The sequence below is a fragment of the Periplaneta americana genome, chromosome 14 (assembly GCF_040183065.1).
Source record: "Periplaneta americana isolate PAMFEO1 chromosome 14, P.americana_PAMFEO1_priV1, whole genome shotgun sequence".
In the NCBI taxonomy this organism is placed as follows: Eukaryota; Metazoa; Arthropoda; class Insecta; order Blattodea; family Blattidae; genus Periplaneta; species Periplaneta americana.
The window spans coordinates 159,574,325-159,602,098 of record NC_091130.1 but is presented as its reverse complement, the minus strand read 5'-3'; the positions used below and the strand labels follow the sequence as shown (position 1 = coordinate 159,602,098).

The 27,774-nt window shown below is 37.6% G+C and overlaps 1 protein-coding gene across 2 annotated transcripts; it reads left to right on the top strand.

The window, feature by feature from the left end:
* On the top strand, positions 1-26,583 carry LOC138713940 (DNA repair-scaffolding protein-like). 2 transcript variants are annotated; one of them, XM_069846490.1, is made up of 15 exons: positions 1-224; positions 1,318-1,417; positions 3,267-4,952; positions 6,498-6,697; positions 6,794-6,975; positions 8,890-9,034; positions 10,528-10,685; positions 12,294-12,558; positions 14,154-14,360; positions 15,783-16,173; positions 17,623-17,830; positions 19,093-19,257; positions 19,499-19,701; positions 22,071-22,124; positions 26,311-26,583. In XM_069846490.1, the coding sequence occupies exons 2-15, from the start codon at positions 1,361-1,363 to the stop codon at positions 26,419-26,421; spliced, it is 4,032 nt and encodes a 1,343-aa protein (XP_069702591.1). In that variant the 5' UTR covers positions 1-224; positions 1,318-1,360; the 3' UTR covers positions 26,422-26,583. The 2 variants fall into 2 exon arrangements, with proteins under 2 accessions (XP_069702591.1, XP_069702590.1); XM_069846489.1 differs by having other exon boundaries at positions 1,270-1,417.
* Positions 26,584-27,774: the final 1,191 nt, after the last annotated feature.

Genomic DNA, 27,774 nt, shown 5'->3' with positions numbered 1-27,774 from the left:
ACAGTTTCATTATTCATAGTTGGATAACCTGAGATATCATCCGTGTTTTATTAGTATTTTGAGTTACAAGGTTGGTATTCAGTGCAGCGTTGGATGGCGGAAATTTTGTAGAGGTTTGAAATAGGTTATGTTAGATTTGTGCGGTATTTGTTGCATTTAGTAATTATACATGTTCGTAATTTCCGTGGGAAGTTATAAACTGATCTCGGCTGTTCTAAATAAAGGTAAATGTTACTATAATTATGTTAGTCCTTATTTATAATTGAGGTATTTCTGTACTACTGATTTACCACGCTAAGGTACGAATGTATTTACTGTACGTACTTGGCTACTAGTCGAGTCATATATACCGTAAATAAAAGAAAAATTAAGTACCGACGTCAATATCGCTCCGAAATAAGTGTGGAAATTTGCTTGAAAGTAGTGGCCGGCTGAGAGAGGTGCGATCGCATGTCGTGTATGTAAGCTTTTTTGGTAGGTACGTACCGGGATATACCCCTAGCGGTAGATAGAAAGTGTTTTCGTAAGATCGAGTAATAGTGACAGCTAAGGTTTGGTCAGTACAGGTTTTTGGTATGCCTTGTATATACACATTTTGGTCTGAAGGTGAAAGATTAGATATCAGCCTTCTTTGGCATCGCAATTGTAAAGAATTATCGTAATGGGAAATGTATCACAAATTGATTATAATTAATTTTATTTGTGTATCATTGACAGCAAAGTTGTGAAAAGAGCTTAATATCTTATTCGATTTGGTGCGAAATGAGAATTTGTAATACTTGAAGACTAATTGCTGGCATTATTAAATATAAGCTAACAACAAACTGAAAATGTCATTGGGAACTTGGTAATAATATGAATCGTTATCATACGCATAAAAATACAATCGAATAAGTGTGTGTCATTTTCACAAACTTAATGAACAAGTCCAGGCCTATTTCTGTAATATTTTTGGGGTCAATACAAGTCAATGTTTAAAAATTTGATTTATATCTTCTGTTTTTATTAGTCCTAGGTAAATTTTACATTTCTGTTGGTATGTTTTTGTACCTAGGTCTACATGAAAAATTACGATCAAAACAATACATTAACTGCACTTCATCTAAGACGTTAGGTATTGATCCATCAGTGGTTATCTCTGGACTGATTTAATAATAAACACAATCATATTTTTGAAATTATGCATTGTTTTCCCATGTTTAGTTATGGAATAGGCCTAGCCTATTGGAAACCTGCCAGAGTAAAATTTCGTTTCTGTTAACTTTATAGCTTTAGATGTTCAACGCAGCTCTGAATTCAGTAATGCAAATGTTGCAGTCATCCGAGCTGGAATGCTTGCTGTTCTGCATTAGTTTCCGAGATGATGTCCTTGCATAACGTTTCCAACGGACGAGGGAATGCAAGTATCATTCACTCCGTAAGTGTGTCATTCTCATATAGTGCATAAAAAAAGAGGCTAACAACTTTTGAAATAACAGTGTTATGGTACCGAATTTTTATTTGTCCTTAAAGAGGAAAGGGATTTTTTCTTTTAATTCTTATGGCGTGTCTTGCTGCGTGAAAAGGGCATATTATAATTACAACCTTTTAAAATAGGCTGGCGTTACTTTTAATAAGTCAAAACAGAAGAATTTTCTACAGAGCAAGTCAAAACCAAGAGACCAGCACTCATACCATTCATTTTCAGCACTAGAGTCTGAGAAACAGATTGCCACCTAGGGAACCTGTCTTGCCCTGGAAAATTCTAAAATGTGAAATACGTATTGTATTGTATTGTATTTATTAACATTCCATGGTATTCATACATTGCTTTACAGCTAGAATATGGAACAAGTCAAAAAAAAAATACTATTATAAAGTCTTAATTTATAGTCACAGTCTAGATGAAATATATACAGACGAGATTTACAATATAGTCTACTAGTACAACACAAAGTTTTAGTATCAATTTCATGAAGCGTTATTGAATGTCATGAATTCACCTACAGAATAGAAGGCGTGAGAAATTAGGTACTTCTTTAATTTGGCCCTAAATAATCTTATGTTTTGAGTTTCATTTTTTATATCGATAGGGAGGCTATTAAAAATTTTTACTGCCATATAACGCACTCCTTTTTGATAGCACGATAGACTTGCCGATGAAGTATGAAAGTCATTTTTGACGAGTATTTATGCTATGAACTGTTGAATTAGTTACAAAGTTTTCACGATTACATACGAGGAAGATTATTAATGAAAAGATATACTGACAAACCATGGACATTATTTGTAGTTTTTTTAAAATAGTCCTACACGATTCCCTAGATTTGGCACCTACTGTTATTCTAATTACTCTTTTTTTGTAATAGAAATATACTGTTACTATCTGTGGAATTTCCCCAGAATATTATTCCAAAACTCATTACCGAGTGGAAGTATGCAAAGTATATTGTTTTTAAGGTATTAATATTTACTATCTTTTGCATAGATCTAATAGCAAAACAAGCTGAATTTAGTTTGGGGGTAATTTCTTTAATATGATTTTTCCAATTTAACACATTATCGATTTTTAAGCCAAGATATTTGGTTGTTGTCATTTCTAATAGGGATCTATTGTTAATTATTGCGCTAGAAATTTGCGAGGTTGAATTTGCTGAGGATTTAAATTGAATTATATTAGTTTTGTTACAATTTAATACTAATTTATTGACTGAGAACCAGTCACATATTTTGAAGAGAATTTCCTCTGTTGAAGATTGGAATGTGTTGGAGTTATTGGCTGTAATTATTATACTTGTGTCATCTGCAGATAATATAGGATGACCTACATCTTTTACATAACACACAACATTTTTCGAAATAGGTGGTAATAGACTCCTATTTCTGAAATAGGCTATTATCAAAAAATTAGGTCTTCATAGGCACTATAAAACTTGGGTAGGCACTTTTAAATGACCAAACATGGGTTTCTGATTAAGTTTCCTAAAATAGCCAAAAAAGAGCAATGTCCGAGCTCTATTTATGACAGTGGTGTGGAAAAGACTTGTAACTGTCGGATCTGTTACAAAGAATATCTGATCCACAAAACAATTGTTTCGTGCCCCTAATATGGTCCAGTTTATTAGGCCCATTAACATTAAAATAATATGTAGAAATTTTATTTCTCAGACTATACAATTACCATTCAGGAGTCTTTCACATAAAAGAATATTTTAGTAAAAATTTACAATAATGTCAGTTATTTTATACATTTTGTTATAATTTTACTGTTTAATTTTTTTTTTAAGGAATGGGGAAGATTGAGGCAAAGTTTTTATGAAGGAAGCAGTTCACTTCGTAACTTCTCTCCTGCCAGTTCCCCTCCAGACATACTGTGGAGTTCTTCAGGCAGTGATGGAGATAGTTCTTCGAGAGCTCATGTGCTTCATAAAGTCATAACACGACTTGACTTCAATTCCTGCGTGGGCCGCAGTCCGGGTGTCTGTCGCCAGTTCCGAGCTCGTGTAACTCGCAATGTGGTTAACGCGGACGAAGCAGCCAGCCAGAAATATAATTTTGAAAAATGTTCAGAAAGCCTAGATAACTCCATTCCTAATCCAAATAACAAAGATGAAATAAAAAGAAAAGATGAGAATTCGATTCAAGAAAGTGGTACAGAGTTCAGTATAAATCAAATTAAAGATGAAATTAACCAAGGTGGCGTAATACATCATCAGTCATCCAGACACAATTCAGGAGCAGCAGATATGTCTGAAATTATGAGGTTGTCTCCAGCCATGGGAGTCGAGAAGCTGTCACCAGTGTTGGGAGGTAGGAATTTGTCATCAACATTCAGGGCCAAGAACTTGTCACCAGTAATAGGTGGGAATTTGTCTCCATTGTCTGAAGTCCAGAATTTATCACCGGTGATCAAAGATGAATATTCGTTAACAGAAATGGAGGTTAGAAATTTGTCACCAGTAATGGGGGATAAGAAAGCAACACCTTCAATGAGAGTCGGAAGGTTGTCACCGGTACTAGGAGAGAGGAACTTGTCTTCACAAGACAAATCTTGTAGAAAGTTATGCAAGAGGAAGAGGAGGAAAAAGTTGAATGAAAGTTGTCAACAAGAGCAACCAGCAATTCCTGTCCTTGGTTTGCATAGGAATAGTCAAGAAGTAATATGTCATTCTAAAAAGGAGATAGAAGACAATACTTCTCCAAGCAGTATTTGCTTATATGATTCTGAATGTGCGAATGAAGAAAATCAGTTGTCAAAATCTAGTGCATTATCACCTGTTCTGAAGTCCAGGCGAAAGCTGCGGAAGTTGAAACTTTCTGTTACTGCACTGCATTCTGAAGAGAAGCAGTTGGTTGGCACAGATGTGTGCAGAGAGACACGACTGAAAAACGAGGACACACCGACTTTGTGTCCTGCATCGTTGTCCCCAATATTAGGAAAAAGTAGTGAAAAAAAGTGTAGAAAATTCAGGAGAAAATCTTCAAAAACACAGAAGCCAAGTGACATTGCAAACAACAGTGGCATCCTGGAAGAATCTTCATTGTGTCAAAATGTTATTGAGATCACACCGAAGCAAAAGGAAGTGTGTTCAGGGCGATGTAGTAATATGGAATGTACAGATGTGGACGATGAAGGTGAATGTTTTGAATCTGAAAATGCTGATATCTTACAGAAGAGAACTAGTTCTGTGAGAGAAACAAATTCCAAAACAAGTGAAAGTATTGTGCAGCAGTGTAGCCAACTGGACATTAATAACAGCTCCGTGGAGATCAACGAGATTACTAGGCCTGTGGAATTAGTGAGAAATTCAGACGATGTTGTGAGTAACATTTCACCTGCAAGCCAGTTTGTGATTGAAGAAGCTTGTGATGCTGGAAAGGAAGCTAGTCCTGATGCAGCAACATTAGATCAGTTAATAGAAACTGAAACTTCTCAAGATATCAGCCAGGGAAACCGTGATGGCTTTACTCAGGTAATAATTTAAATTATTTGAGGAATATCTTTGGTAATACCTTTCTTGCAGGTAATGGTACAGTGCATCAAAAGAAGTTGGGACCTGGAAACAGGTATTTTAAATAAGTTGTAGATTTCAACATGCCGAATTGCAGGAGCAGATGGAAATTTTTAATGACTTTTTAAATGGACCTGCATTATGTTTAGTTCTAGATTGTATTCTGTTTCAAAGGGCCAAGCTGAGGGTCTGATCTCACAGGCTAACATGCTTTAGTTCATGTGTTCGAATCTATTTGCATTCTTTTAGTTTGTTAGTTTCCGCCGGCGTGGCGTAATGGTTAGCATGTCTGGCCATGAAACGAGCAGGCTCGGGTTCAAATCATGGTTGGGACAAGTTACCTGTTTGAGGTTTTTCTGGAGTTTTCTCTCAACTTATTGAGACCAAATGCTATGTAACTTTCAGCACTGGACCCTATACTGTATGTACTTTCACATGTCATTAGGGTTGAGGAGAAATGCTCAAACAATGTACAAACTAACATGCTTGGCTTACTATTAGCGAGAAATGTTGTTATTACTTACTTACTTACTTAGTTACTGGCTTTTAAGGAACCCGGAGGTTCATTGCCACCCTCACATAAGCCCGCCATTGGTCCCTATTCTGTGCAAGATTAATCCATTCTCTATCATCATATCCCACCTCCCTCAAATCCATTTTAATATTATCTTCCCATCTACGTCTCGGCCTCCCTAAAGGTCTTTTTCCCACAGGCCTCCCAACTAACACTCTATATGCATTTCTGGATTCACCCATACGTGCTACATGCCCTGCCCATCTCAAACGTCTGGATTTAATGTTCCTAATTATGCCAGGTGAAGAATACAATGCGTGCAGTTCTGTGTTGTGTAACTTTCTCCATTCTCCTGTAACTTCATCCCTCTTAGCCCCAAATATTTCCTTAAGCACCTTATTCTCAAACATCCTTAATTTCTGTTCCTCTCTCAAAGTGAGAGTCCAAGTTTCACAACCATACAGAACAACCGGTAATACAACTGTTTTATAAATTCTAACTTTCAGATTTTTTGACAGCAGACTGGATGATAAAAGCTTCTCAACCGAATAATAACAGGCATTTCCCATATTTATTCTGTGTTTAATTTCCTCCCGAATATCATTTATATTTGTTACTGTTGCTCCAAGATATTTGAACTTCTCCACCTCTTCTAAAGATAAATTTCCAATTTTCATATTTCCATTTCGTACAATAATCTGGTCACGAGACATAATCATATACTTTGTCTTTTCGGGATTTACTTCCAAACCTATCTCTTTACTTGATTCCAGTAAAATTCCCGTGTTTTCCCTAATCGTTTGTGGATTTTCTCCTAACATATTCACGTCATCCGCATAGACAAGCAGCTGATGTAATCATTAATCCATCCATCATTAATGTTGTTATTATACTGACATTTTGTAGTAACGATAATCTGGTACACCTTGTATGTTCTTTGTTAATATAAATGGCTGCCTATATTAACACTCCGTGATTGGGTGCACTTGTAGGATAGTTGTGCAGATAGGATCTCAAAAATATCATCATCATCTCCATCTTCTGGGAAACTTGAAGTAGGTCTGTTGATCAGCAGCTGCAGCACCCCAGAGAGTCAAAAGGTGAGGGCAGTGGCATCACAAAATCCAGGCAATGAAGAGGTGACCACTCTGTACATGGACTCCTGCAAGAAGAGGAGGCTGAGACTCAACAAGTATGTGGAAGTGATCCAAGAGAGCAATTTTATGTTTTTGTGTTATAGAACATGAGCAGATTAGTTTTGGATGTGAGGCTGATTTTGTTTCTTCAGATCGGGGCTCGCCGCTCGTCTTAAGAAGCTGCTCGCCCGCCAGCACTCGTCCACCCGCATCTGGCAGCACGAAACCAACTATTTTAATCCTTTGCGTCCAAATAATAGAGGGCTGCTTCTCGTTGTGAATTCCGTTTGGAGGGAATATTCCAGGTTAATGATTCACTGCACACCATCCTCAGGTGTGTATTACGTGTCAGAGCTGGTTCCTGTGTGTACATACTCCATTTTTGCATGTTTTTGTGAGTAAGATAATTGTTACTGCTTTAAAGAAGGGAAACTTTATGGTTACTGTTACAAGGATGAAACATGCTTTTGAATGATGTATTTTGATGATACTGTTTAAGATGAAAATTAATGATCTAAAACGAAGTATAGCAAAGCCAAATCATACAACTCTCGAATGTTGTCGAGTTATTGGTAGCAAAGTTACAATCTGCCACCTTTCAGTTAATGTGCTTATCTTTCTCCCACTTTCGTAAAGTAGCTGCAGTAGCTCAGTGCATAGATGTATGTCAGTCACAAATGTCTTGCTGTAGCTGAATACCTACTAATTTGTTGTAACCTAATTGATTCCTGACAATATATATTGCATCATAATCCACAGTTAATTCCCAATTTACCACGAAAATCGTCTGTAGCTGCATTTAGATTGGCAACAGGCCATGACTGTTTGACCAAACACCTGCATAGAATTGGAATATATCAGTCCCCTAACTGCCCATTGTGCAACTCAAACCAAGAAATGGAATCGGAACACCTCAAAATCTGTGCTTCAGTGGCTGACCATGATAATATCTTTGAAAAATATTGAGTACAAGAGGTCAAATGACTTTATTGTCAAACACCTGGCATTAGAAAACAACAACAACATATTTTCAACGAGATGTTTCGAAATGTTGTTTTGATTGTCTTACGACTAAATGGGGAAATTATCCCATTTTGTTCCTGGCTTCTCAGTAGAGCCTACAGATGTTGATGCCAGGTCTTCTGTCCACCTCTGGGCATAGCAACAGTGGCTGTCATCATAAAGACTCCGGAGTCTGGTGTAGTGGACATTCACTGAATGGTAGGTAGATGTTCATTCTATGAAGATGAGCTGCTAAGCAGTCCTGAATCTTGCCACTGCTTCCTTTCGGTGTTTACTCCTGTTCTCCTCCCATGTTTTTCCGATGTCATACAACTTCTTGTTTTTATATATATTTTTCTACTGCTTTCTAGCTATCTGTTTTGTCATTGCACTCATTCAAATTCCCGAATCCTCGGCCTCATCTTGCCAAATATCATCTCGCTATCACCAATTCCATCGATGCTAAATAACCCAGAAGTTGATACAGCGTCGTTAAATAACCAACTAAAAAACTAGAAATTTAAAATATTTTTATGCTCGACCATGCCAAAATGTAGTAATTATACACCTGGTAGCAGTCCTTTAATGCATGTCATTAAAGTACACCTACTCATTAAAGTTCAGGTGTTCAGCCAATGACAAGTCAGCTTTGTACCGTTATATTGATTATTCTCGGATATGCAATCGAAAGACAATTAGCGAAACATCACGCAGGCTGGAAATCCAATACTGTTGCAGAAGGTTATGTTCTGTTACTATAATAATTAGCGTTAATTGTAAATAATATTCAAATAAATTCAATTTGTCATCTCGTTTTTCAATTCTAAATCAATTTCCAGGTTATATCAGAGTAATCTTCATCTTATTCTCTGCCAAGGTCAATGACATTCGGCCTCGGAAAAAATCAATACTTTCGCGTCTGCGCACATCTCACAATTCAGGTCAGTTCGCACAAAACCATAAGAAGACCTAATTTTAAATAATTTCAAGTTAGAAATTTGGTCGAGCATAAAAAGTCGTATGAAACTTGCCTATAATGGTAATTAAGACGCTCGTATAAAAATTATGAAACTCGCTTGCGCTCGTTTCATAAACAATCATACTTGCGTCTTAATTACTATCATTATAGGCTCGTTGCATAATGTACTGTTATTGTCTCATAATCTAGTTAGGCATTCAGAGTACATGTATTGTAGTGCTTAGTGTAGATTTCACTGGTACTGCAATGAAGACTGTTTATGTTCAGGCAAAACGATATCACCACTCAGTTCAGAGAGTGAAGAGTCCAATAGCAACAGCAACAATGCCAGCCTGGGGATTGTTGTTGTACTGGATCCACTGCTGTACTCTCATATTAGGCCTTCGTCTACTATTCGAGTTTATCCTCCATGGTGAGTAAACATTGAGCTTCCTAGTAATTATATTATTGTCCTGAATCCTGTTATGAAGTTATAGATTAAGTTCATGTTTTGATCTAGTCCTTTCCACTATCCAGCATATTTTTCCTCTAACATGATTCAAATGTTGCTTATGTGTATTTTTATTTTTGATACCCTTCTTATTCTAGACTTAATTAGTTTATCTCGCATTGCAATAGCGTCAATTCCTTGATTCTTCAATTTTCATTTGCTACTGTGCTTGTTTGATACTGCACGTGATGACTTTCTCAAGTATGGAACTCCCAATTTTTTTACTTTTCCAGGTTAGGAGGGTCTTCCTTCAAAATTTTTTAACTTTCAGTTATAACAGAGGCCTGCATTGGACGTTTTCGCTCGAGAGCCAAGTAGTTCATAGTGTAATCCAATAGGTAGCGCACATGCATGATGGGTAAAATTGTCACGAGCGATAAATCCTCGAACGGTATAAGCCGAGCGTTAGACATTCGTTCTTGTTACAGTGATGAACTGTGTAGTAACATCATAGATGTTTATCATTTCAAAACTTTGCAGTCTTTGACTAACCTCTCCATAGTACAACTACAAAACTTACTTTAAAATGTAATATAAATGTTGTAGGTAAATGTTTTTTTTTTTTCCACACAGGAGTGATTTTGTTTTTGCCACATCTCATAGATGTTATTGGATGTAAATGTAATTATTATAAATGGAGAACACAATCACGATAATGCAAGAACTGTATCAAGTTTTCTAGTAATAATAATAATAATAATAATAATAATAATAATAATAATAATAATAATAATAATCTCTAATAATTAGTGTATCAATCTTTGCGTCTGTAACAGTTGTGCAGCATGATTATTCGTTTTAATAAATTTGTGTGACGTTATCTCAGTACTAATATTGTTATTAATCTACTGCTATATCAGTAATATTTTGTAAAACGTTTCTACGTAGTATATAGGCGGAACACTATGTATGGACCTATCATATTATATATGTGGTAAATCAAATATTGAATAATTATTATTAATTAGCAATAATAACTGTATATCGAAGTTTTTCATACTATTTTATTTGTAACTTCATGTTCCTGTTTTGGTACGTTCCATTAAACGTTTGTCATAAACGCAGAAAATAAAGCCTTATTTTTACCGTGTGAGCAAAACATATGTGTATCTTATCTGTCGCCTTCCATACAAGATAAGACATGTCGGTGAGATGACCTTGTACTGTGCTTCTATTTATTACAAGCGTATCACGACCGGTCGTATCTCACTCGAGGGTGCGACACTCGACCGAGTTCAAGCGAGCGATTTAACTCCAATGCAGCACTCTGATTCATAATCATACTACTTCCCTTGGCGTTGTGTGGCAAAGGATTCTGTGTGCCTGTTTCTTGAACAGTCCTTGTATGCTTGAGGAATGATTCCAGTGCTAGGGATACTGTAGATGTGTCTAATGTTTTTTTTCATCATGTTTAGGCAGCAATTGTGTGTCTCCCGACTAAACGTAACTTTGGTACTTGGAGTTAGTTACGTGGAAGAGGTGAATTCAGCGCAGAAGCAGTGGCTAATCTCTGGAGAACGACAGCCTCAAGTGTCGGAGGTTCTGTACACATGTCAGTGTTCGTGTCAGAAAGGTAACACTTGTCAATTAGCTACAGTCCTGGCCCTAGACTCTAGTACCACGTCACGAAATGTTGATTGTTGTGTTATTTTTTCCAATAAAAAGGCCGTGGACTTGTAATCCTGTGGACCCGGGTTCGATCCCGGCATACCCCAGATTGATAACTTGTGTTGGGCAAGCCCATGGTGCAGGTAGCACAGGGGTTTTCTTCAGGAGATCCGGTTCTCCTGTGGCATCCCAACAACTCTCCATCATCTCGTTGCGGGTGTAGTGTAGACCAGCCTCCAACGGCGCACCCTGGGCAATGACTCTGTCGGTTAATTGGTCTACACAACTGGCTTCATATGGGTCAATGACAAACAGTCAAATACCCGCCATTAGTAAAAAAAAATCTACTATTATTACTAACCTTAGCTTCCTCAAATGGGTGAAAGTGTTTATAAATTACAGTAACTAAAGATGAGTTTAGATGTTTAGATGAGATGTTAGGAGAAAATCCACAAACGATTAGGGAAAACGCGGAAATTCTACTTGAAGCAAGTAAAGAGATAGGGTTGGAAGTAAATCCTGAAAAGACTAAGTATATGATTATGTCTCGTGATCAGAATATTGTACGAAATGGAACTATAAAAGTTGGAGATTTATCCTTCGAAGAGGTGGAGAAGTTCAAATATCTTGGAGCAACAGTAACAAATATAAATGATACTTGGGAGGAAATAAAACGCAGAATAAATATGGGAAATGCCTGTTACTATTCGGTTGAGAAGCTTTTATCATCCAGTCTGCTGTCAAAAAATCTGAAAGTTAGAATTTATAAAACAGTTATATTACCGGTTGTGAAACTTGGACTCTCACTTTGAGAGAGGAACATAGGTTAAGGGTTTTTGAGAATAAGGTTCTTAGGAAAATATTTGGGGCTAAGAGGGATGAAGTTACAGGAGAATGGAGAAAGTTACACAACACAGAACTGCACGCATTGTATTCTTCACCTGACATAATTAGGAACATTAAATCCAGACGTTTGAGATGGGCAGGGCATGTAGCACGTATGGGCGAATCCAGAAATGCATATAGAGTGTTAGTTGGGAGGCCAGAGGGGAAAAGACCTTTGGGGAGGCCGAGATGTAGATACGAAGATAATATTAAAATGGATTTGAGGGAGGTGGGATATGATGATAGAGACTGGATTATTCTTGCTCAGGATAGGGACCGATGGCGGGCTTATGTGAGGGCGGCAATGAACCTCCGGTTTCCTTAAAAGTCAGTAAGTAAGTAAAGATGAGTTTCCCTGAGCTTTAACCTCTTTTCTCTTGGTACAACAATCATATGCTTGGCTGAGTCAGCTACTGAGGTAGCTCAAGAAATCATGAGGAATTTGTGCGCTCTCTGAGCTAACTATATTTCTTATAAATACGAAAATGGATCAATTTTATTTTATTGATGTGGATGTGAAAATTATCTTTGGAACTAAGAGTAAAAAGAAACTGCTTCTTTTTATTAATACCTCCCCATGTGTGAAAGACATTTGTGTCTTGAAGGTAAAGATGGGATTATGTTACAGTGCAGAAATGCAGGATCACAAGGTGTTCATTGTAATGTTGTTTTATTGCCAATGTTTTAGGTGATAATGGAAGAAATAAATGCCAGTTTCGATTTCCACGCAATGGATTAGAATTTTTAGAATATCTTCTTCCTAGGAAGATGCAAGTGGAAGCTTTGCATTGTGGGACAGCTAATACTGAACAGTTGTCCATCACAGAAGAAGTCATTTGTCAGAACAGGAGGATGAATACGATAGCAGAAGTTGTAGCCAAGCAGAGCTGCTTGCAGTCCGAAGAAGAGTGCCTGCAGCTGTGCATTCTGCAAGTCTTCCGCTACAAAACAAGGTGCAAGTCTTGATTTATGTAATGAAAACGCTTTCCTCATACATTCAACAGTCCACACCTGTGGAGTAACGTTCAGCACATCTGGCTGCGAAACCAGGTGGCCCGGGTTCGAATCCCGGTCGGGGCAAGTTACCTGGTTGAGGTTTTTTCCGGGGTTTTCCCTCAACCCAACACGAGCAAATGCTGGGTAACTTTCGGTGCTGGACCCCGGACTCATTTCACCGGCATTATCACCTTCATATCATTCAGATGCTAAATAACCTAGATGTTGATACAGCGTCGTAGAATAACCCAATAAAAAAAATACATTCAACAGTTTCAATGAACTGTCCTATTGTGTTCTGGAAACTTGAAAGTATTGTTCAGATTATGTCATACATGAGATCATATGTATGTATTTTTATTTTATTGGGTTATTTTACGACACTGTATCAACATCTCAGGTTATTTAGCGTCTGAATGATATGAAGGTGATAATGCCGGTGAAATGAGTCCGGGGTCGAGCACTGAAAGTTACCCAGCATTTGCTCATATTGGGTTGAGGGAAAACCCCGGAAAAAACCTCAACCAGGTAAATTGCCCCGACTGGGATTTGAACCCGGGCCACCTGGTTTCGTGGCCAGACGCGCTGACCGTTACTCCACAGGTGTATATATATATATATGTATGTATATAGACACACACATACAGTATATATAGTGTTCATTTATAAGACAACTTCTTGGATTTACAGGATGTCGAAAAGAGAATAATAACGGCAATAATATCTTAGGATTGAAGTGTACATACAATAAATGAAAAAAAAAAACTAAATTAATATGAAATCAGAGATCAAAATAACGTTTAAGTTTTACCTCTAAAAATTATTATATGAATGATTTTTAATATATGCAAGGATCTCCTTATTACAATGATAACAATGCTTTTAATTTTGTTAATGAGTAGTCCGAGACTTTTCCAATTTTCCCTCGTTTTTTCAAAATTATTATTTATTTATTTTCTTTTTTCAAAATAATTAGTTTGCATAAAACATTACGAAATGATTTTCTCTGTACAGAAAGGTGTATTGAATACTCCTATTTTGTGTAGAAGGCTTGATAAACAGTCGTGGCCTGTCAGCAATCTAAACAAAGTGGCAGCAGATTTTCAGGGTTTTTGTAGAATTTCTTCAGGATTTCTGAATATTATTTCCCATGATTTGCCTTCAATTTTGCCCTCTGTTTCTTTTTTTCTGCTTGAATGAAATTTGTTGTGGATGATTTGTTTTCTAGAATGGAAAGAAAATGCCTTGCTTTGTTTCTGTATTATTGTTGCACCTCTTTTTGCCAGGGCATCTGCTACTTCATTACAATGTGAGAGGATCCATTGTATAGTGACGATCTTTTTTAAGTTGATCAGATGATTTATAATTCTTCTAGATTCCTGGATTTTCACACTGAAGCGTACAACTGATGTATTTTCCCCACTCTCTTGTAGTCATTGACAAAAACAGTGACAGCAGAAAACCTTACAGTGTAGTGTGTGTTTAGTGTGTACCTTGCGTGAATTTCAGAATGATGCCTGTAACGTAATAGTGTTGTTTTTATTTCTTCCAGAAGCAATATTAAGACAGGCGATGACGATACAGGTTGGTCAGTGCTAGGCTGTGATGCAACAGGTGTGTGCTGCGAACTGGTGCTGGGTTCGAGTCCTCCAGCTTCCGAGATGCCGCAGTGGTGGGAGGGCATCACCAGCAAACAGGTTCTCGGGAAGTTCTGCAAGTTCACGGGCTTCACAATAAAGCGACGTATCCACAGGACAAAGTGAGTGAACTGTGATCTTGGTTATCCAACATCATCACACTGTACACGATCTTCACTGGGAAAAGTGAAGTTTTCAGTAGTTGAGATTATTTCGTAACACATTATTTATTTTGAATTTCCAATCTCTCTTCTTCTTCTAATAGCCACCATTGGAGAATAAGCCTTTTGTTGCCTAGCTGTGCAATAGAGTGCACTGCTTCCAGGCTGCTGTAGATCATTTAGCATTATCCAGGAAGCACTGCATACTTTGCTCCCCAATTTTCCAATGTAGTAATGAAAAAATTCCACCTATTTTATAACGAAAAATACTTGACATTTTGTATCGCTTGAAAAATTTTGTAGCAGTAATGATGCTGAAATTAAATGTAAGAATACCTGAATTATTTACAATTTGTTTTAGAATGAGGGTTTTTTTGCTGTAGTTTATTTTGTTTTGTCATGGCTTGAGAGTGTTACACTAGTAGTTTATTTATTTATTTATTTATTTATTTATTTATTTATTTATTTATTTATTTAACCTAGTAGAGATAAGGCCATCAGGCCTTCTCTTCCCCTCTACCAGGGGATTACAACTACAATGTTAAGAATACAATTACAATTATAATTACAATTAATATTAAATTTACAAATACAACAAAAAACAAAATACTAAAAGATTAACTGATTAATAAAAGCTAGACAGTTTATTGTAAAAGTTAAGAAGAGAGAAGCAGTTCTTTTTATTAATTAAGTAAAAATTAAACCTACTCTAAGCAGTAAGAAAATGCTTAATAAGTTCGCTTTTGAACGCTACTAAATTCCGACAGTCTCTGATGTCACTGGGTAGGGTATTCCACAAGCGCGAGAGCGAGATTGTGTATGATGATGAATACGATGATGTCTTATGTGTTGGTATGGCTAGTATGCGGCTACTTTGCGTGCGTGTGAAGAGATTATGATATGATGACAGGTAACTGAAACGGGAGGCAAGGTAGGTAGGTGTAGAGGTGTGAAGGACTTGGAAAAGGAGAACAAGAGAATGAAAATTTCTACGTTCGTTAAGCCGTAGCCAGTTTAGAGTTTGGAAGGATGGGGTAATGTGGTCAGCACGACGGACATCGCAGGCGAAGCGAACACAAGAATTATGAACACGTTGCAATTTTTGCGACATTGAGGTCAGTCAGTAGAAAATCACAATAATCGAAGTGGGGCATTACTAGTTTTTCCACTAGTATTTTCTTGAGTGATAGCGGAAGGAATTTTCGAATGCTGTTTAAGGAATGTAGTATGGAAAGCCATATTTAGTTTGTGCCATATTTAAAAAGTCTTCGCCTACAGTTAGGGACAACGTAAAATGATGAATAAACTCCTTAAAACAAAAGAATAAATACAGTGCAACAATAAGTTAAATTAATTTGTGGATGTTTTGATTTATGTAAACAGATGTCCCAGTTTATGGTCTCTCATCGTGAAGAATAAAGAAGTAAATGAAAAACAGAACCTAGCTGGAAGAGGGAAGAGATCACCAGCCTGTGAATTGGAGAATGAAAAGGCAGCAAGCAAGAAACATGTGCAGGAAGTCAGTGGTGACGTGCATTTAGACAAACATTTGAGAGACAATATTTCAGAGAGTGAAGTTCACAAGAATGCAGCCCAGATCAACACCTCAGAACTTCCAGGGTCTGTTAATATGGGGGGAAATCAACTTTTTATTTATGTCTTCTCTCCTGCTACTGAGTTGTGGGAAATGGAGCAATTGGAAGAGACGCCGGATCTAAACATAGCAGCCTCTGCCAGTCCTCAGCTGTCCTCGTTGAAACAGACATTAACAGAGGTAAGACATGAGCATTCTATCTAGAGCTGGGGACGGAGCGAGTAGAACTGTTGAGTTGCTGGGTTCTATCGGTTTATGTGCTTGGCAGCGGAGCACCGAAGTTACTCTGTTAACCGTAGCCGTTACCGGTCAGTTCAAACGTTCAAACAGAGTTTGCGTGTTTTACTTAATTCCAGCAGACAACAACGTAGGTACTGTTGTATTTAAATATTTTCTGCTGCAGGACAAATTATTTCCTTATCCCCAAGGCGGGCTGAAAGGCCTCTAGTATTGAAGAGGAGTTCATCCTATTATATGACCTGTCAAGTGGGCCTAAAGAACATTGACAGTCTGAACATATTACTTCTACATAGTAATAATAATTATAATAATAATAATAATAATAATAATAATACTATATTATAATATAATATTATTATTGTTATTATTATTATTATTATTATTATTATTATTATTATTATCATCATATTAGAGTATTTGATTAATATTAAAATATGTTAAAAAAAGAAGTGCATTATATTTTTCTTCTATTTGTGTTTATTGGATTTGTGTTACCTCATCAGTCATAATTTTATTTGTATTTATTTCTACGAATTATGTTACCTAATTACTTTAATTTATCAATAATATTACTCTTCACCAAAGAGAACATGGTTGTATTGAAGGCTAGTAATGTTATAGAATAAATAAACATTATGTTCATAAGTTTAAGACTCCACGTTTTATTGATTATTTTATCTACTTTCCGTAATAGTAAATAATTCTGTGTGTTATTTTAAGTGTTTTAGGCAGCGCTTCATTGGGCCCGTTTCCTTCTATCTTCTTTTTTAATTAGTTGCAGCGTTTAACGTATAGACCACATGTTAATTTATTAGCTGTTAGTATTATAAATGATTTTATCAATGTTATTTCGTCTGTCATATATAACAACACTGAAAGTTAAATAGGCCTTTCATACAAAATAACTCCGCAAATAGTTGTAATCACGCAAATGAAATTTGCAACCGCCATTTTGCAATGAAGAGAAGCACTTTTTTCTCGTCAATTGGCAAAGCAAAAGCGCTTTACTACAACGCTTTTAAAACACTCTTGGTTCCACTTTCAAAGTATGTTCTAAAATCGATTCAATCTATCTAAATTTTAAATCTGCCGCCACAAATTTGTACTCGGTATTGTACTCGGTTCAACCGAGTAATGACGTCACAGTAACTGCTCCGAACCGAACCGCTCTGTCCCCAGCCCTAGTTCTATCCACTTAGTCCACTTTTATGTCAACCAGACATGCATGCCCTGATGTGCTATCTGCATCATTAAACAATGGTCTTGTCATGTGAACAGATTTCTTCAAGAGCCCGAATCAGTGAAAGAAGAACTGACAATTCAGTATTTTTTATGTCTTTATAATTCTCAGACGTGTGTGTTTTACATATGCCTCTCTCTTCCTTCCAGAGTGACAGTGGTGCTCATAGACACTCTTGTGTGGTGAAGCTTCTGTACCTTACAGACGATTGTATGTATGTAACAGATCCATCAGTCTGTTCTGTTGCTGCACCAGGATATGTCATTGTGTCTGTGAAACCTTCCTGCATCATACCTAAACAGGTGTCTTCTAAAAAGGTGACACTTGTACTGTTGCAAGACATTCTGGCAGACAAAGGTATAGTATACAAATCAAGCTTTCATGTATAAAACCACAATTTAAATCACACAGAGTTAGTATGCACTCATTGTTGATTGCTTGAAGGTTGTCAGCCCACTTTGAGTTCTGTGGATATAGAGGGAAGAATTGGATCGGTGTCTGGTAGAGTTCCCGGGTAGCTCAGTTGGTACAGCGTTGGTACGTTTAACCAAAGGTCCTGGGTTCGATACCCGGCCCCGGAACAATTTTTCCCTCGAAATTATTCAGAGGTATAGTATGTTGGTGAATTTTATTTTCTTCTTTTACAAGTAAGTTGCATATTAGTTTTGTAATTGCTAACAGTGAAGATATTTAGTAGCCAGTGTCGTTGATTATCGAGTACATAATCTATTTTAATTCCTTCTAACGTGTTAAATTTTGATTATATTTTCAATTCGTTGCGAAAATATCACTTGTTTTGTTATTTATATAGTGATAAATATGTCTAGATACTTGATGCCATATTGTTGTCTAATATAAAAAATGAAAGTGATAGCCTGATCTGGCACAGTTCTCTGGATATGTCAATGCTATTAGCAGTATAGTGTATAACCAGTGTGGTATATAATTTTATGCTCGACCATGCCGAAATGTAGTAATTATACACCTGGTAGCAGCCCTTTAATGGACCTCATTAAACTACACCTATTCATTAAAGTTCAGGTGTTCCACCAATCAGAAAACACCATTGTAGCAATATGAAAGCGCAAGTATCGATTATTCTCGGATATGCAATCAAAAGACAACTAGTGAAACGTCACGGAGGCTGGAAATCCAATACTGTCGCAGAAGGTTATGTTCTGTTACTATAATAATTAGCGTTAATTGTAAATAATATTCAAATAAATTCAATTTGTCATCTCGTTTTTCAATGTCTAAATCGATTTCAAGATTATATCAACATTAATGTTTATTTTACTCTCTAGATTATATCAAGGTCAATGGCATTTGTTTCTCGGAAAAAAGTCTGCGCACATCTCACAATTTACGAGATATTGCACAAGGTCAGTTCTGCTCCGGAGTCAGATAAGAATAACATGAATACTTATGAATAATTTCAAGTTAGAAATATGGTCGAGCATAAAAAGTCGTATGAAACTTGCCTATAATGGTAATTAAGATGCTCGTATGAAAATTATGAAACTCGCGCTCATTTCATAAACATACTCGCGTCTTAATTACTACCATTATAGGCTCGTTGCATAATGTACTAATAATGTTTTTCTTGTCGATTTCTTTAGGCAGCTTGAGTGCAGATAGGTACAGCTGGCTTGAACCTGTATCCAGCACGGTCGCTATACATGCAGCTCTCTCTGAGCAAGACGTGAATTTGATTGCCAATGTGAAAGGCTCAGTAATGGATCTTGCATCGTCCTCATCTGTTAAAGACCTTGTTAACGTCATGGGTAGGTGACACTTGTTTATATTAATTTATACCTTCATTTTTACATGTTTTCATATGAATATTTATATTTACAAAAATAGAAACATTATCTCACGAGTTGCTTTATACTCGTATATAGGGTGTCTACACCAAAATGCCCTGTTTTTATTTTGCTCTCAATATCAAAGAAATAAAGATAAAGGAATTTTATTCACAAATATGAGTCGTATGAGGCATTAAGGCATTGAGACTTTGTGTTGCAGGAACTGTTGTGGGTGTGGACGAAGAAACGGCATTTGCTTGGCCTGTGTGCGGAATCTGTGAAAATGATATTCTAGTGGAATTGGATTCCAACGAGTACCTGTGCCAGGAATGTAATACTTCGCCACACACATTTACAAAAATGTCACTGGAAGTGTTCGTTTCATGCCCTCAGTTCCCTGAGTCACGCAAAGTGAAAGTGAAGGTAACGTACTGTCTTGTTTTCCTTTATACAATGTAGTGATCATCATCATCATCATCTTTATCTTTCTATCCAGTTATGGTCTCCTCCCATCTTTTTGGTCGTCTTCGAAGTGATCTTTTTTGTCTGGAGTGTAACGGGAAAATTCTGTACAAATGGTTATATTATTATTTGAGATAGATTAAGAGGTGAAGCTTTTTTTCATGGTAAGCTGTCTTTACTGTGTTACACTAATCATAACAGGTATGGCTGTGTTAGTGTGATCTTTCCATTTTGCAGAAGCTGGGTTAGACCCCCAACATAAACAAGGTTGCAGGATGAGGATTTTCCCAGGATTCTCTCATTTAATTCCACCAACACTCATAATTTCGCCTTGATTTTCCGTTTTTTTTTTTTTTTTTTTTTTTTTGGTTTTTTTTTTTTTGTAACTCTTCATGAAAGGACATTGTATAGGATGACACATGATTGCCAGGTTTTATGAAATAGATCCCTGATAGAGATGCTCAGCCAGAAGTACTAGCTTTCTAATGCCCTCACTGCCATGTAATAGGGAGAAGAAGCTTGAAGATCACTTACTTACTTACTTACTGGCTTTTAAGGAACCCGGAGGTTCATTGCCGCCCTCACATAAGCCCGACATTGGTCCCTATCCTGAGCAAGATTAATCTATTCTCTATCATCATATCCCACCTCCCTCAAATCCATTTTAATATTATCTTCCCATCTACGTCTCGGCCTGCCTAAAGGTCTTTTTCCCTCCAGCCTCCCAACTAACAGTCTCTTTGCATTTCTGGATTCGCCCATACGTGCTACATGCCCTGCCCATCTCAAACGTCTGGATTTAATGTTCCTAATTATGTCAGGTGAAGAATACAATGCGTGCAGTTCTGTGTTGTGTAACTTTCTCCATTCTCCTGTAACTTCATCCCTCTTAGCCCCAAATATTTTCCTAAGCACCTTATTCTCAATCACCCTTAACCTATGTTCCTCTCTCAAAGTGAGAGTCCAAGTTTCACAGCCATACAGAACAACCGGTAAAAATAACTGTTTTATAAATTCTAACTTTCAGATTTTTTGACAGCAGACTGGATGATAAAAGCTTCTCAACCGAATAATAACAGGCATTTCCCATATTTATTCTGTGTTTAATTTCCTCCCGAGTATCATTTATATTTGTTACTGTTGCTCCAAGATATCTGAACTTCTCCACCTCTTCTACTGTAAACAATTAGCTGATCAGCTCTGTTCAGAACACACAAGTGACTTTGTAAAGAAGCAAGTCTGGTATTCTGTACCATGTAGGCACTTTACATAAAAATATGGCCTAGGTAATGCTATGCCACTCGATCAATTCATATGTGTCATATGCTGATTTGTTCTATGCATAGTAGGGGTCTTCAGGCTTTTGTAGACGAAGAACCAAATTGTCCGCTACAGTAGACACAAGCTTTGCAGCTCATGCATTATGTCCAGACACTCCCCCACTCTTCCTACAGAGCTACGCATGAGATCGAATGAGTCTACTTACGAATTATAGGGGAATGGGCTAGCCTTTGCCTTGAACTCGGTACACACATGCCCGACATTCCCTTCTACTCCTACCCCCTCCATAGAAATGTTGTTCCCGTACTGCACATCGCAAGTGTCTTGGCAAATTCCATGAGCTGTACAAGAGTGTATGGTGTGGCTATGGTAAGCCAATGAGAGGACGGTGCACCACATTTTATTGGAGTAGGTCTAGTTAGAGTGTGCAGGTATTGTCTGCATATGTTGAAAACCAGTTCCAAGCAAAATCTATTTCTGCCCACTCACATTCCGAAGGAAGTTTCTTTAAAAATGAAAATACATTGAAAATAATGTTCATATCCCATCCTGGGAACCGTTCACATTTGCTTCATGGAATCACTCCAAGCACTAGTGCTGGGTTCGCTAAGAGCCACAATTTCAATCATTGTCTTAAACTTCTCAATCCAGATACCCAACTCCCATGTGACTTACTCACTTATGGCTTTTAAGGAACCCACAGGTTCATTGCCGCCCTCACATAAGCGGTCCCTATCCTGAGCAAGATTAATCCGTCTTTATCATCATATCCCACCTCCCTCAAATCCATTTTAATATTATCCTCCCATTTTTGTCTCGGCCTCCCCAAAGGTCTTTTCCCTCCAGCCTCCTAACTAATACTCCATATGCATTTCTGGATTTGCCCATACGTGCTACATACCCTGCCCATTTTAAACGTTTATGACACAAAGGAATTTTAAAATGTTAATTTGTTCGGATCAAATTTCTGCATATTTAAAGGACAATTAAAATAATAAAAGAAGACTATAAATGGCTGAAAAATATTAACGTTTTCTTTTTTCCCACAGCTACAACAAGAGTCCATACTGAAATTGCTTCCGTTATCACAAGACAACAGGGAAGTAAGTAACTTTTCAATCATATTACTACCACCGTTGAATAAATTCGCATTCAGTATCTTGTTCAATGAAACTGCCCATTGCAAAGAATTCACAGCTTTCCTCGAACTAGTGCTTTCATAGTCAGTGGTTTGTCTTAGCAGAATATGTGCATTATCTCGGTTTGTTTTTGTGGTCCAATATTTACTGGAAGCTCTCTAAGCTTTTTGTTATTATTAGTTTATACTTTCCAGCTTCAAATTATCGACAATCACTTTTGAATCACCCTGTATCCTATTTCCTCTCTCTTGCCTAACAGTTGCTAATTTCTCTCTTCATTGATTTGTATGAACGTTGTACAGTATTGCTTAGCATCATTGTCAGTATTTTACATTGGACTAAATGAGTCTCCTGTTTTGAGAGTGTGTCTGTCACGTGACTGGTGTGTACTGTATGTGTTTGTGCGTGCACGCCACGTAGTACAGACAACAGGATGGATAAGAACCTTGCTAGATGCAGTGTCAACATGGGAAGGATGCGTCCATTCATAATTTGTACCTTTGTATTTTATTGTATTGTATCTGGAAGGGAGTCAGCACTACGACCTAGAGGAGGTCTATCACACTTACCCTCCAGCTAGAAGCATTTGCAACCACACTGGCTGACTCCCCTAAGACAGCCAGGTTTGGAGAAGGCAATTCCACTCGTCTTAGACCAGCTAGCATTCAGGAAATGCTGTAGAATGATGACAGAATGGACATTGGATGGAATGATGTTGATGCTAACCTCTGACCACTCAGCCACCGCAGAGGTTAATTTGTATACAGGGTGTTTCAAAAATAAGTACAGATTTTTTTATGGGTGATTGGTTGGGTCTAGGCAGTCTTAAGTAAGAGAACATAGGGTAACTTCGGCACTCTGCAATACCAAATTGCCGGCTATCCATCTGGAGATTAGACAGCTGGCAGAGTGCTTAGATGTCTATTTTCATTTGTTTACACTGATACAGTGTGCCTCCTTTCGAAGACGTGGTGCTCTGCAGTTAACCAGCTCACAGTCTTAAGCAAGCAGCTGAGTGTGGAGGTTCATTTGCGCAAGTCAGTGGAAGTAAGCGTAGCAGAGGCGTTGATCTGTGTAATGATTGAAAGAAGCCGGAGTGAAATGGAGGATATTGAAATGAAACAAGATTTAGTAGGAGACCATAGTGGAGATGGGGAAGAAGATGGAAGTAACCCAACACGAAAATGAAGGTTTGAAAAGCAAATGGGAGCACTTAGAGGAGGAAAAGAGGAGAACGAACTTGATATTTTATGGAGTAGAAGAAGAGGAAAAGGAACATAGTGGTGAAACATACGAGAAGATTATAGGAGTGTGCTGGGAGTGTTTTGGAATGGATTTGAGCGACATAGAAATTGGGGATGTATTTAGAATAGGGAGAAGAAATCCAGATCAAGTTAGGCCTATACTAGTGAAATTCAAGAGCACGACAACGAAGGATAAGATCGTGAGAAGCAGAAGGTTGCTAGGGAACACTTCCATCAGAATGGACAATGATTGGAGTTATGAAGTAAGGAGCAGAAGACGAATTTTGGTCCCTTTCCTGAAAGAAGCTAGGAAAAGTGGTCAATTTGCAAGACTGTGGGGTGATAAATTAAAGATTAACAATTTGATCTTTAGTGTTGAAGAATGTCTCGAAAGCATCAAGGAGCCGGTAGTAGGTTCGGAAGAAATGGAGAGGAATACAAGAGTCCTGAAGGAGAAAATTAGGGGATTAGTGTCGAGGAGCATTGGAAATGATATCAGCTCGGACAACAGTTATGAAAATAGCAAGGCAAGCACGACACGGAGTTCATCAAACAGACATGGAATGCGGAAAGAAGCAACTTCAAGTGATCGAGTAAAGCCTATGACGTCATCTGAGGAGTTAACCAGTTGACTGTTCATCATGCCGTGTTACTGATGTGTCCTGGACTAGCTTTATCAATTATTGTCAAAAGTTTGTGTGATCTCACGCCACTTGGTTTTTATATTGAAGGCTCTTGTGTATCAGAACCCCTTAAACACTCCTCAACTAATTGTTGCTGCTGCAGGAGATCGAGCACATAAACTGTTCTTCAGTACCCCATGGTCCAGGTCCGATGATTTGAGTTGTGTAACCAAGACAATGAAGGACACTTTGAAGATCATCTCCAGTAAATATGAATAAAAATTATTTTTCACATCTATTATCTTCTTTTGTCTTTGTAACACTTATACAAAAATATAAAAACTTTCTTAAATTAAAACTGTTTAAAAGTGCAATAGTTCGAGAACACTGATGATGACACTACACCAGTGTCGAAACAGGACCGTCTGTCATTAAGGTGTATTACCTTTTTTAACAATTCCAATCTGTACAATTGTATTCCAATGGATACCATCCCATTGTGGAATCCTGGGAAACGAGAATGGGGATGCTTTAGCAAAAAAGGGCAGCACTGCTGCTTACAGACCTGTTACTAAATCTACGTATTACTCTGCGAAGAGATTTATTAAATCTACATACTTAGACTTCAACAAATAAAATTTGATAACACAATCTTAAGGGAAAAAATGGAACTCTCTGCATCATAATCCACAGTTAATTCCCGATTTACCACGAAAATCGTCTGTAGCTGCATTTAGATTGGCAACAGGCCATGATTGTTTGGCCAAACACCTGCATAGAATTGGAATATATCAGTCCCCTAACTGCCCATTGTGCAACTCAAACCAAGAAATGGATTCGGAACACCTCAAAATCTGTGCTTCAGTGGCTGACCATGACAATATCTTTGAAAAATATTGGAGTGCAAGAGGTCAAATGACTTTATTGTCAAACGCCTGGCATTAGAAAACAACAACCTTTTTTAACATATTAATTTTAAGAAAGTTTTAGACTGTCTTCTCCGCTTTAGATATCCTGTGCTTAAGGCCTCACACCACTACAGTATCTTAAAAATTCCTGTGTACTGTTTCCTCTTTATTCCACAGTCACATACCACTGGCTGTATATCCTCCAGGTTATGCAGTGACGATTTTGGCGTTACATACCACCAAATGACTCATCAGGGATACCATATTCTGTCCTAGACCCAATCTATCATTCCAAAAAAATTCTGTACTTATTTCTGAAACACCTGTATACTAGCACATTCGGTTGCAGTATACTGTTGTAGAGCAAGGCACCTACTGGCACCTCACATTCAGCCCTTGATATGAACAGTGTAATGCCATACCTAAAAAAAAATTTGCACAGAATGTGATGTAGTTTATGTATGGAATATACCACACTAAATGGGAAATTTTGTACTTACTTACTTACTGGCTTTTAAGGAACCCGGAGGTTCATTGCCGCCCTCACATAAGCCCGCCATTGGTCCCTATCCTGAGCAAGATTAATCCATTCTCTATCATCATATCCCACCTCCCTCAAATCCATTTTAATATTATCTTCCCATCTACGTCTCGGCCTGCCTAAAGATCTTTTTCCCTCCAGCCTCCCAACTAACACTCTATATGCATTTCTGGATTCGCCCATACGTGCTACATGCCCTGCCCATCTCAAACGTCTGGATTTAATGTTCCTAATTATGTCAGGTGAAGAATACAATGCGTGCAGTTCTGTGTTGTATAACTTTCTCCATTCTCCTGCAACTTCATCCCTCTTAGCCCCAAATATTTTCCTAAGAACCTTATTCTCAAACACCCTTAACCTATGTTCCTCTCTCAAAGTGAGAGTCGAAGTTTCACAACCATAAAGAACAACCAGTAATAACTTATAAGTGTTTTATAAATTCTAACTTTCAGATTTTTTGACAGCAGACTGGATGACAAAAGTTTCTCAACCGAAAAATTGCAGGCATTTCCCATATTTATTCTGTGTTTAATTTCCTCCCGAGTATCATTTATATTTTTTGTACTTGATGTATGTATATAATGATGTAACATATTTTTGCATCTATAGATTTAAGTTTGCGTATAGCATATGTGGTATTTTCCTTAGTGTAATATATTTTATGTCCTGCGTTGTCCAGCCTACGTGTTATTTTTTTATTTCATATTTAAATGTCAAATGTATGGTCAATATAACAAGTTTGTGTTTAATGTACTTGTTAAAAAAGAACTTCATAGACGGAAGTGTTCATGTGTTACAGAGATGTCAGAAGTTCATCCTTTGTTTGTTTGTTAGGGTTATGAGTTGTCGTCAGTGCTGGGTCGTGAAGTGGGGCCCCTTGTCTGTGTGGTTATGAGGACTGGAACTGATGGCTTCATGTTGAAGGAAATACCTGCGGTGTGTTGAAAGGATTAAAATGGCTGTTACAACTTTGCTATTACTTTTGTGTGACAGAATATATTTTTAAAACAGTTGACATACGTGTTATATTTTATCATTGTTTGAAGCAGTAATCATGAGTACGGTTTTTAAAAAAATAAAACCAATAAAGTTTACAATATTGGTACAGTTGATGTTTTGTGCATTTGCCCCTCACATGTGTAGATGTTGATTTCCTTTTGTTGTTACCTCTCAGACTGATACTTCGAACACTATCATATTATTGTATAATAAATTATAATTTCTTTGTATGAGACGTGGTGGAACGAAACTCGTTTGCTTTTGTGTTTTATGGAGCTTTTCCAAGTTCTGAATGATATATGGCAGATATATTTGAACCCTGGTATGAAATATTGTTTGTGAAATTGCATTGGGGGATGGGACAGTAGTTTTGCCGAAATATAAAAAACTGAGATTAACAAGCAGAAATGCAATGAAGGTTGGACAAACTTCTGAACTATATATGCGTGGAAGTCAAGGTACTGATTCAAACACTATATTTTTTTGTAGTCCACACCTGTGCAGTAACGGTTAGCGCGTCTGGCTGCGAAACCAGGTGGCCCAGGTTCGAATCCCGGTCAGGGCAAGTTACCTGGTTGAGGTTTTTTTCCGGGGTTTTCCCTCAACTCAATACGAGCAAATGGTGGGTAACTTTTGGTGCTGGACCCCGGACTCATTTCACCGACATTATCACCTTCATCTCATTAAGAAGCTAAATAATTAAGATGTTGATAAAGCATCGTAAAATACTTACTTACTTACTGGCTTTTAAGGAACCCGGAGGTTCATTGCCACCCTCACATAAGCCCACCATTGGTCCCCATCCTGAGCAAGATTAATCCAGTGTCTACCATCATATCCCACCTCCCTTTATTTATTTATTTTATTGGGTTATTTTACGACGCTGTATCAACATCTAGGTTATTTAGCGTCTGAATGATATGAAGGTGATAATGCCGGTGAAATGAGTCTGGGGTCCAGCACTGAAAGTTACTCAGCATTTGCTCCTATTGGGTTGAGGGAAAACCCCGGAAAAAACCTCAACCAGTTAACTTGCCCCGACCGGGATTTGAATCCGGGCCACCTGGTTTCGCGGCCAGATGCGCTGACCGTTACTCCACAGGTGTGGACCCCCACCTCCCTCAATTCCATTTTAATATTATCTTCCCATCTACGTCTCGGCCTCCCCAAAGGTCTTTTTCCCTCCGGCCTTCCAACTAACACTCTATATGCATTTCTGGATTTGCCCTAACGTGCTACATGCCCTGCCCATCTCAAACGTCTGGATTTAATGTTCCTAATTATGTCAGGTGAAGAATA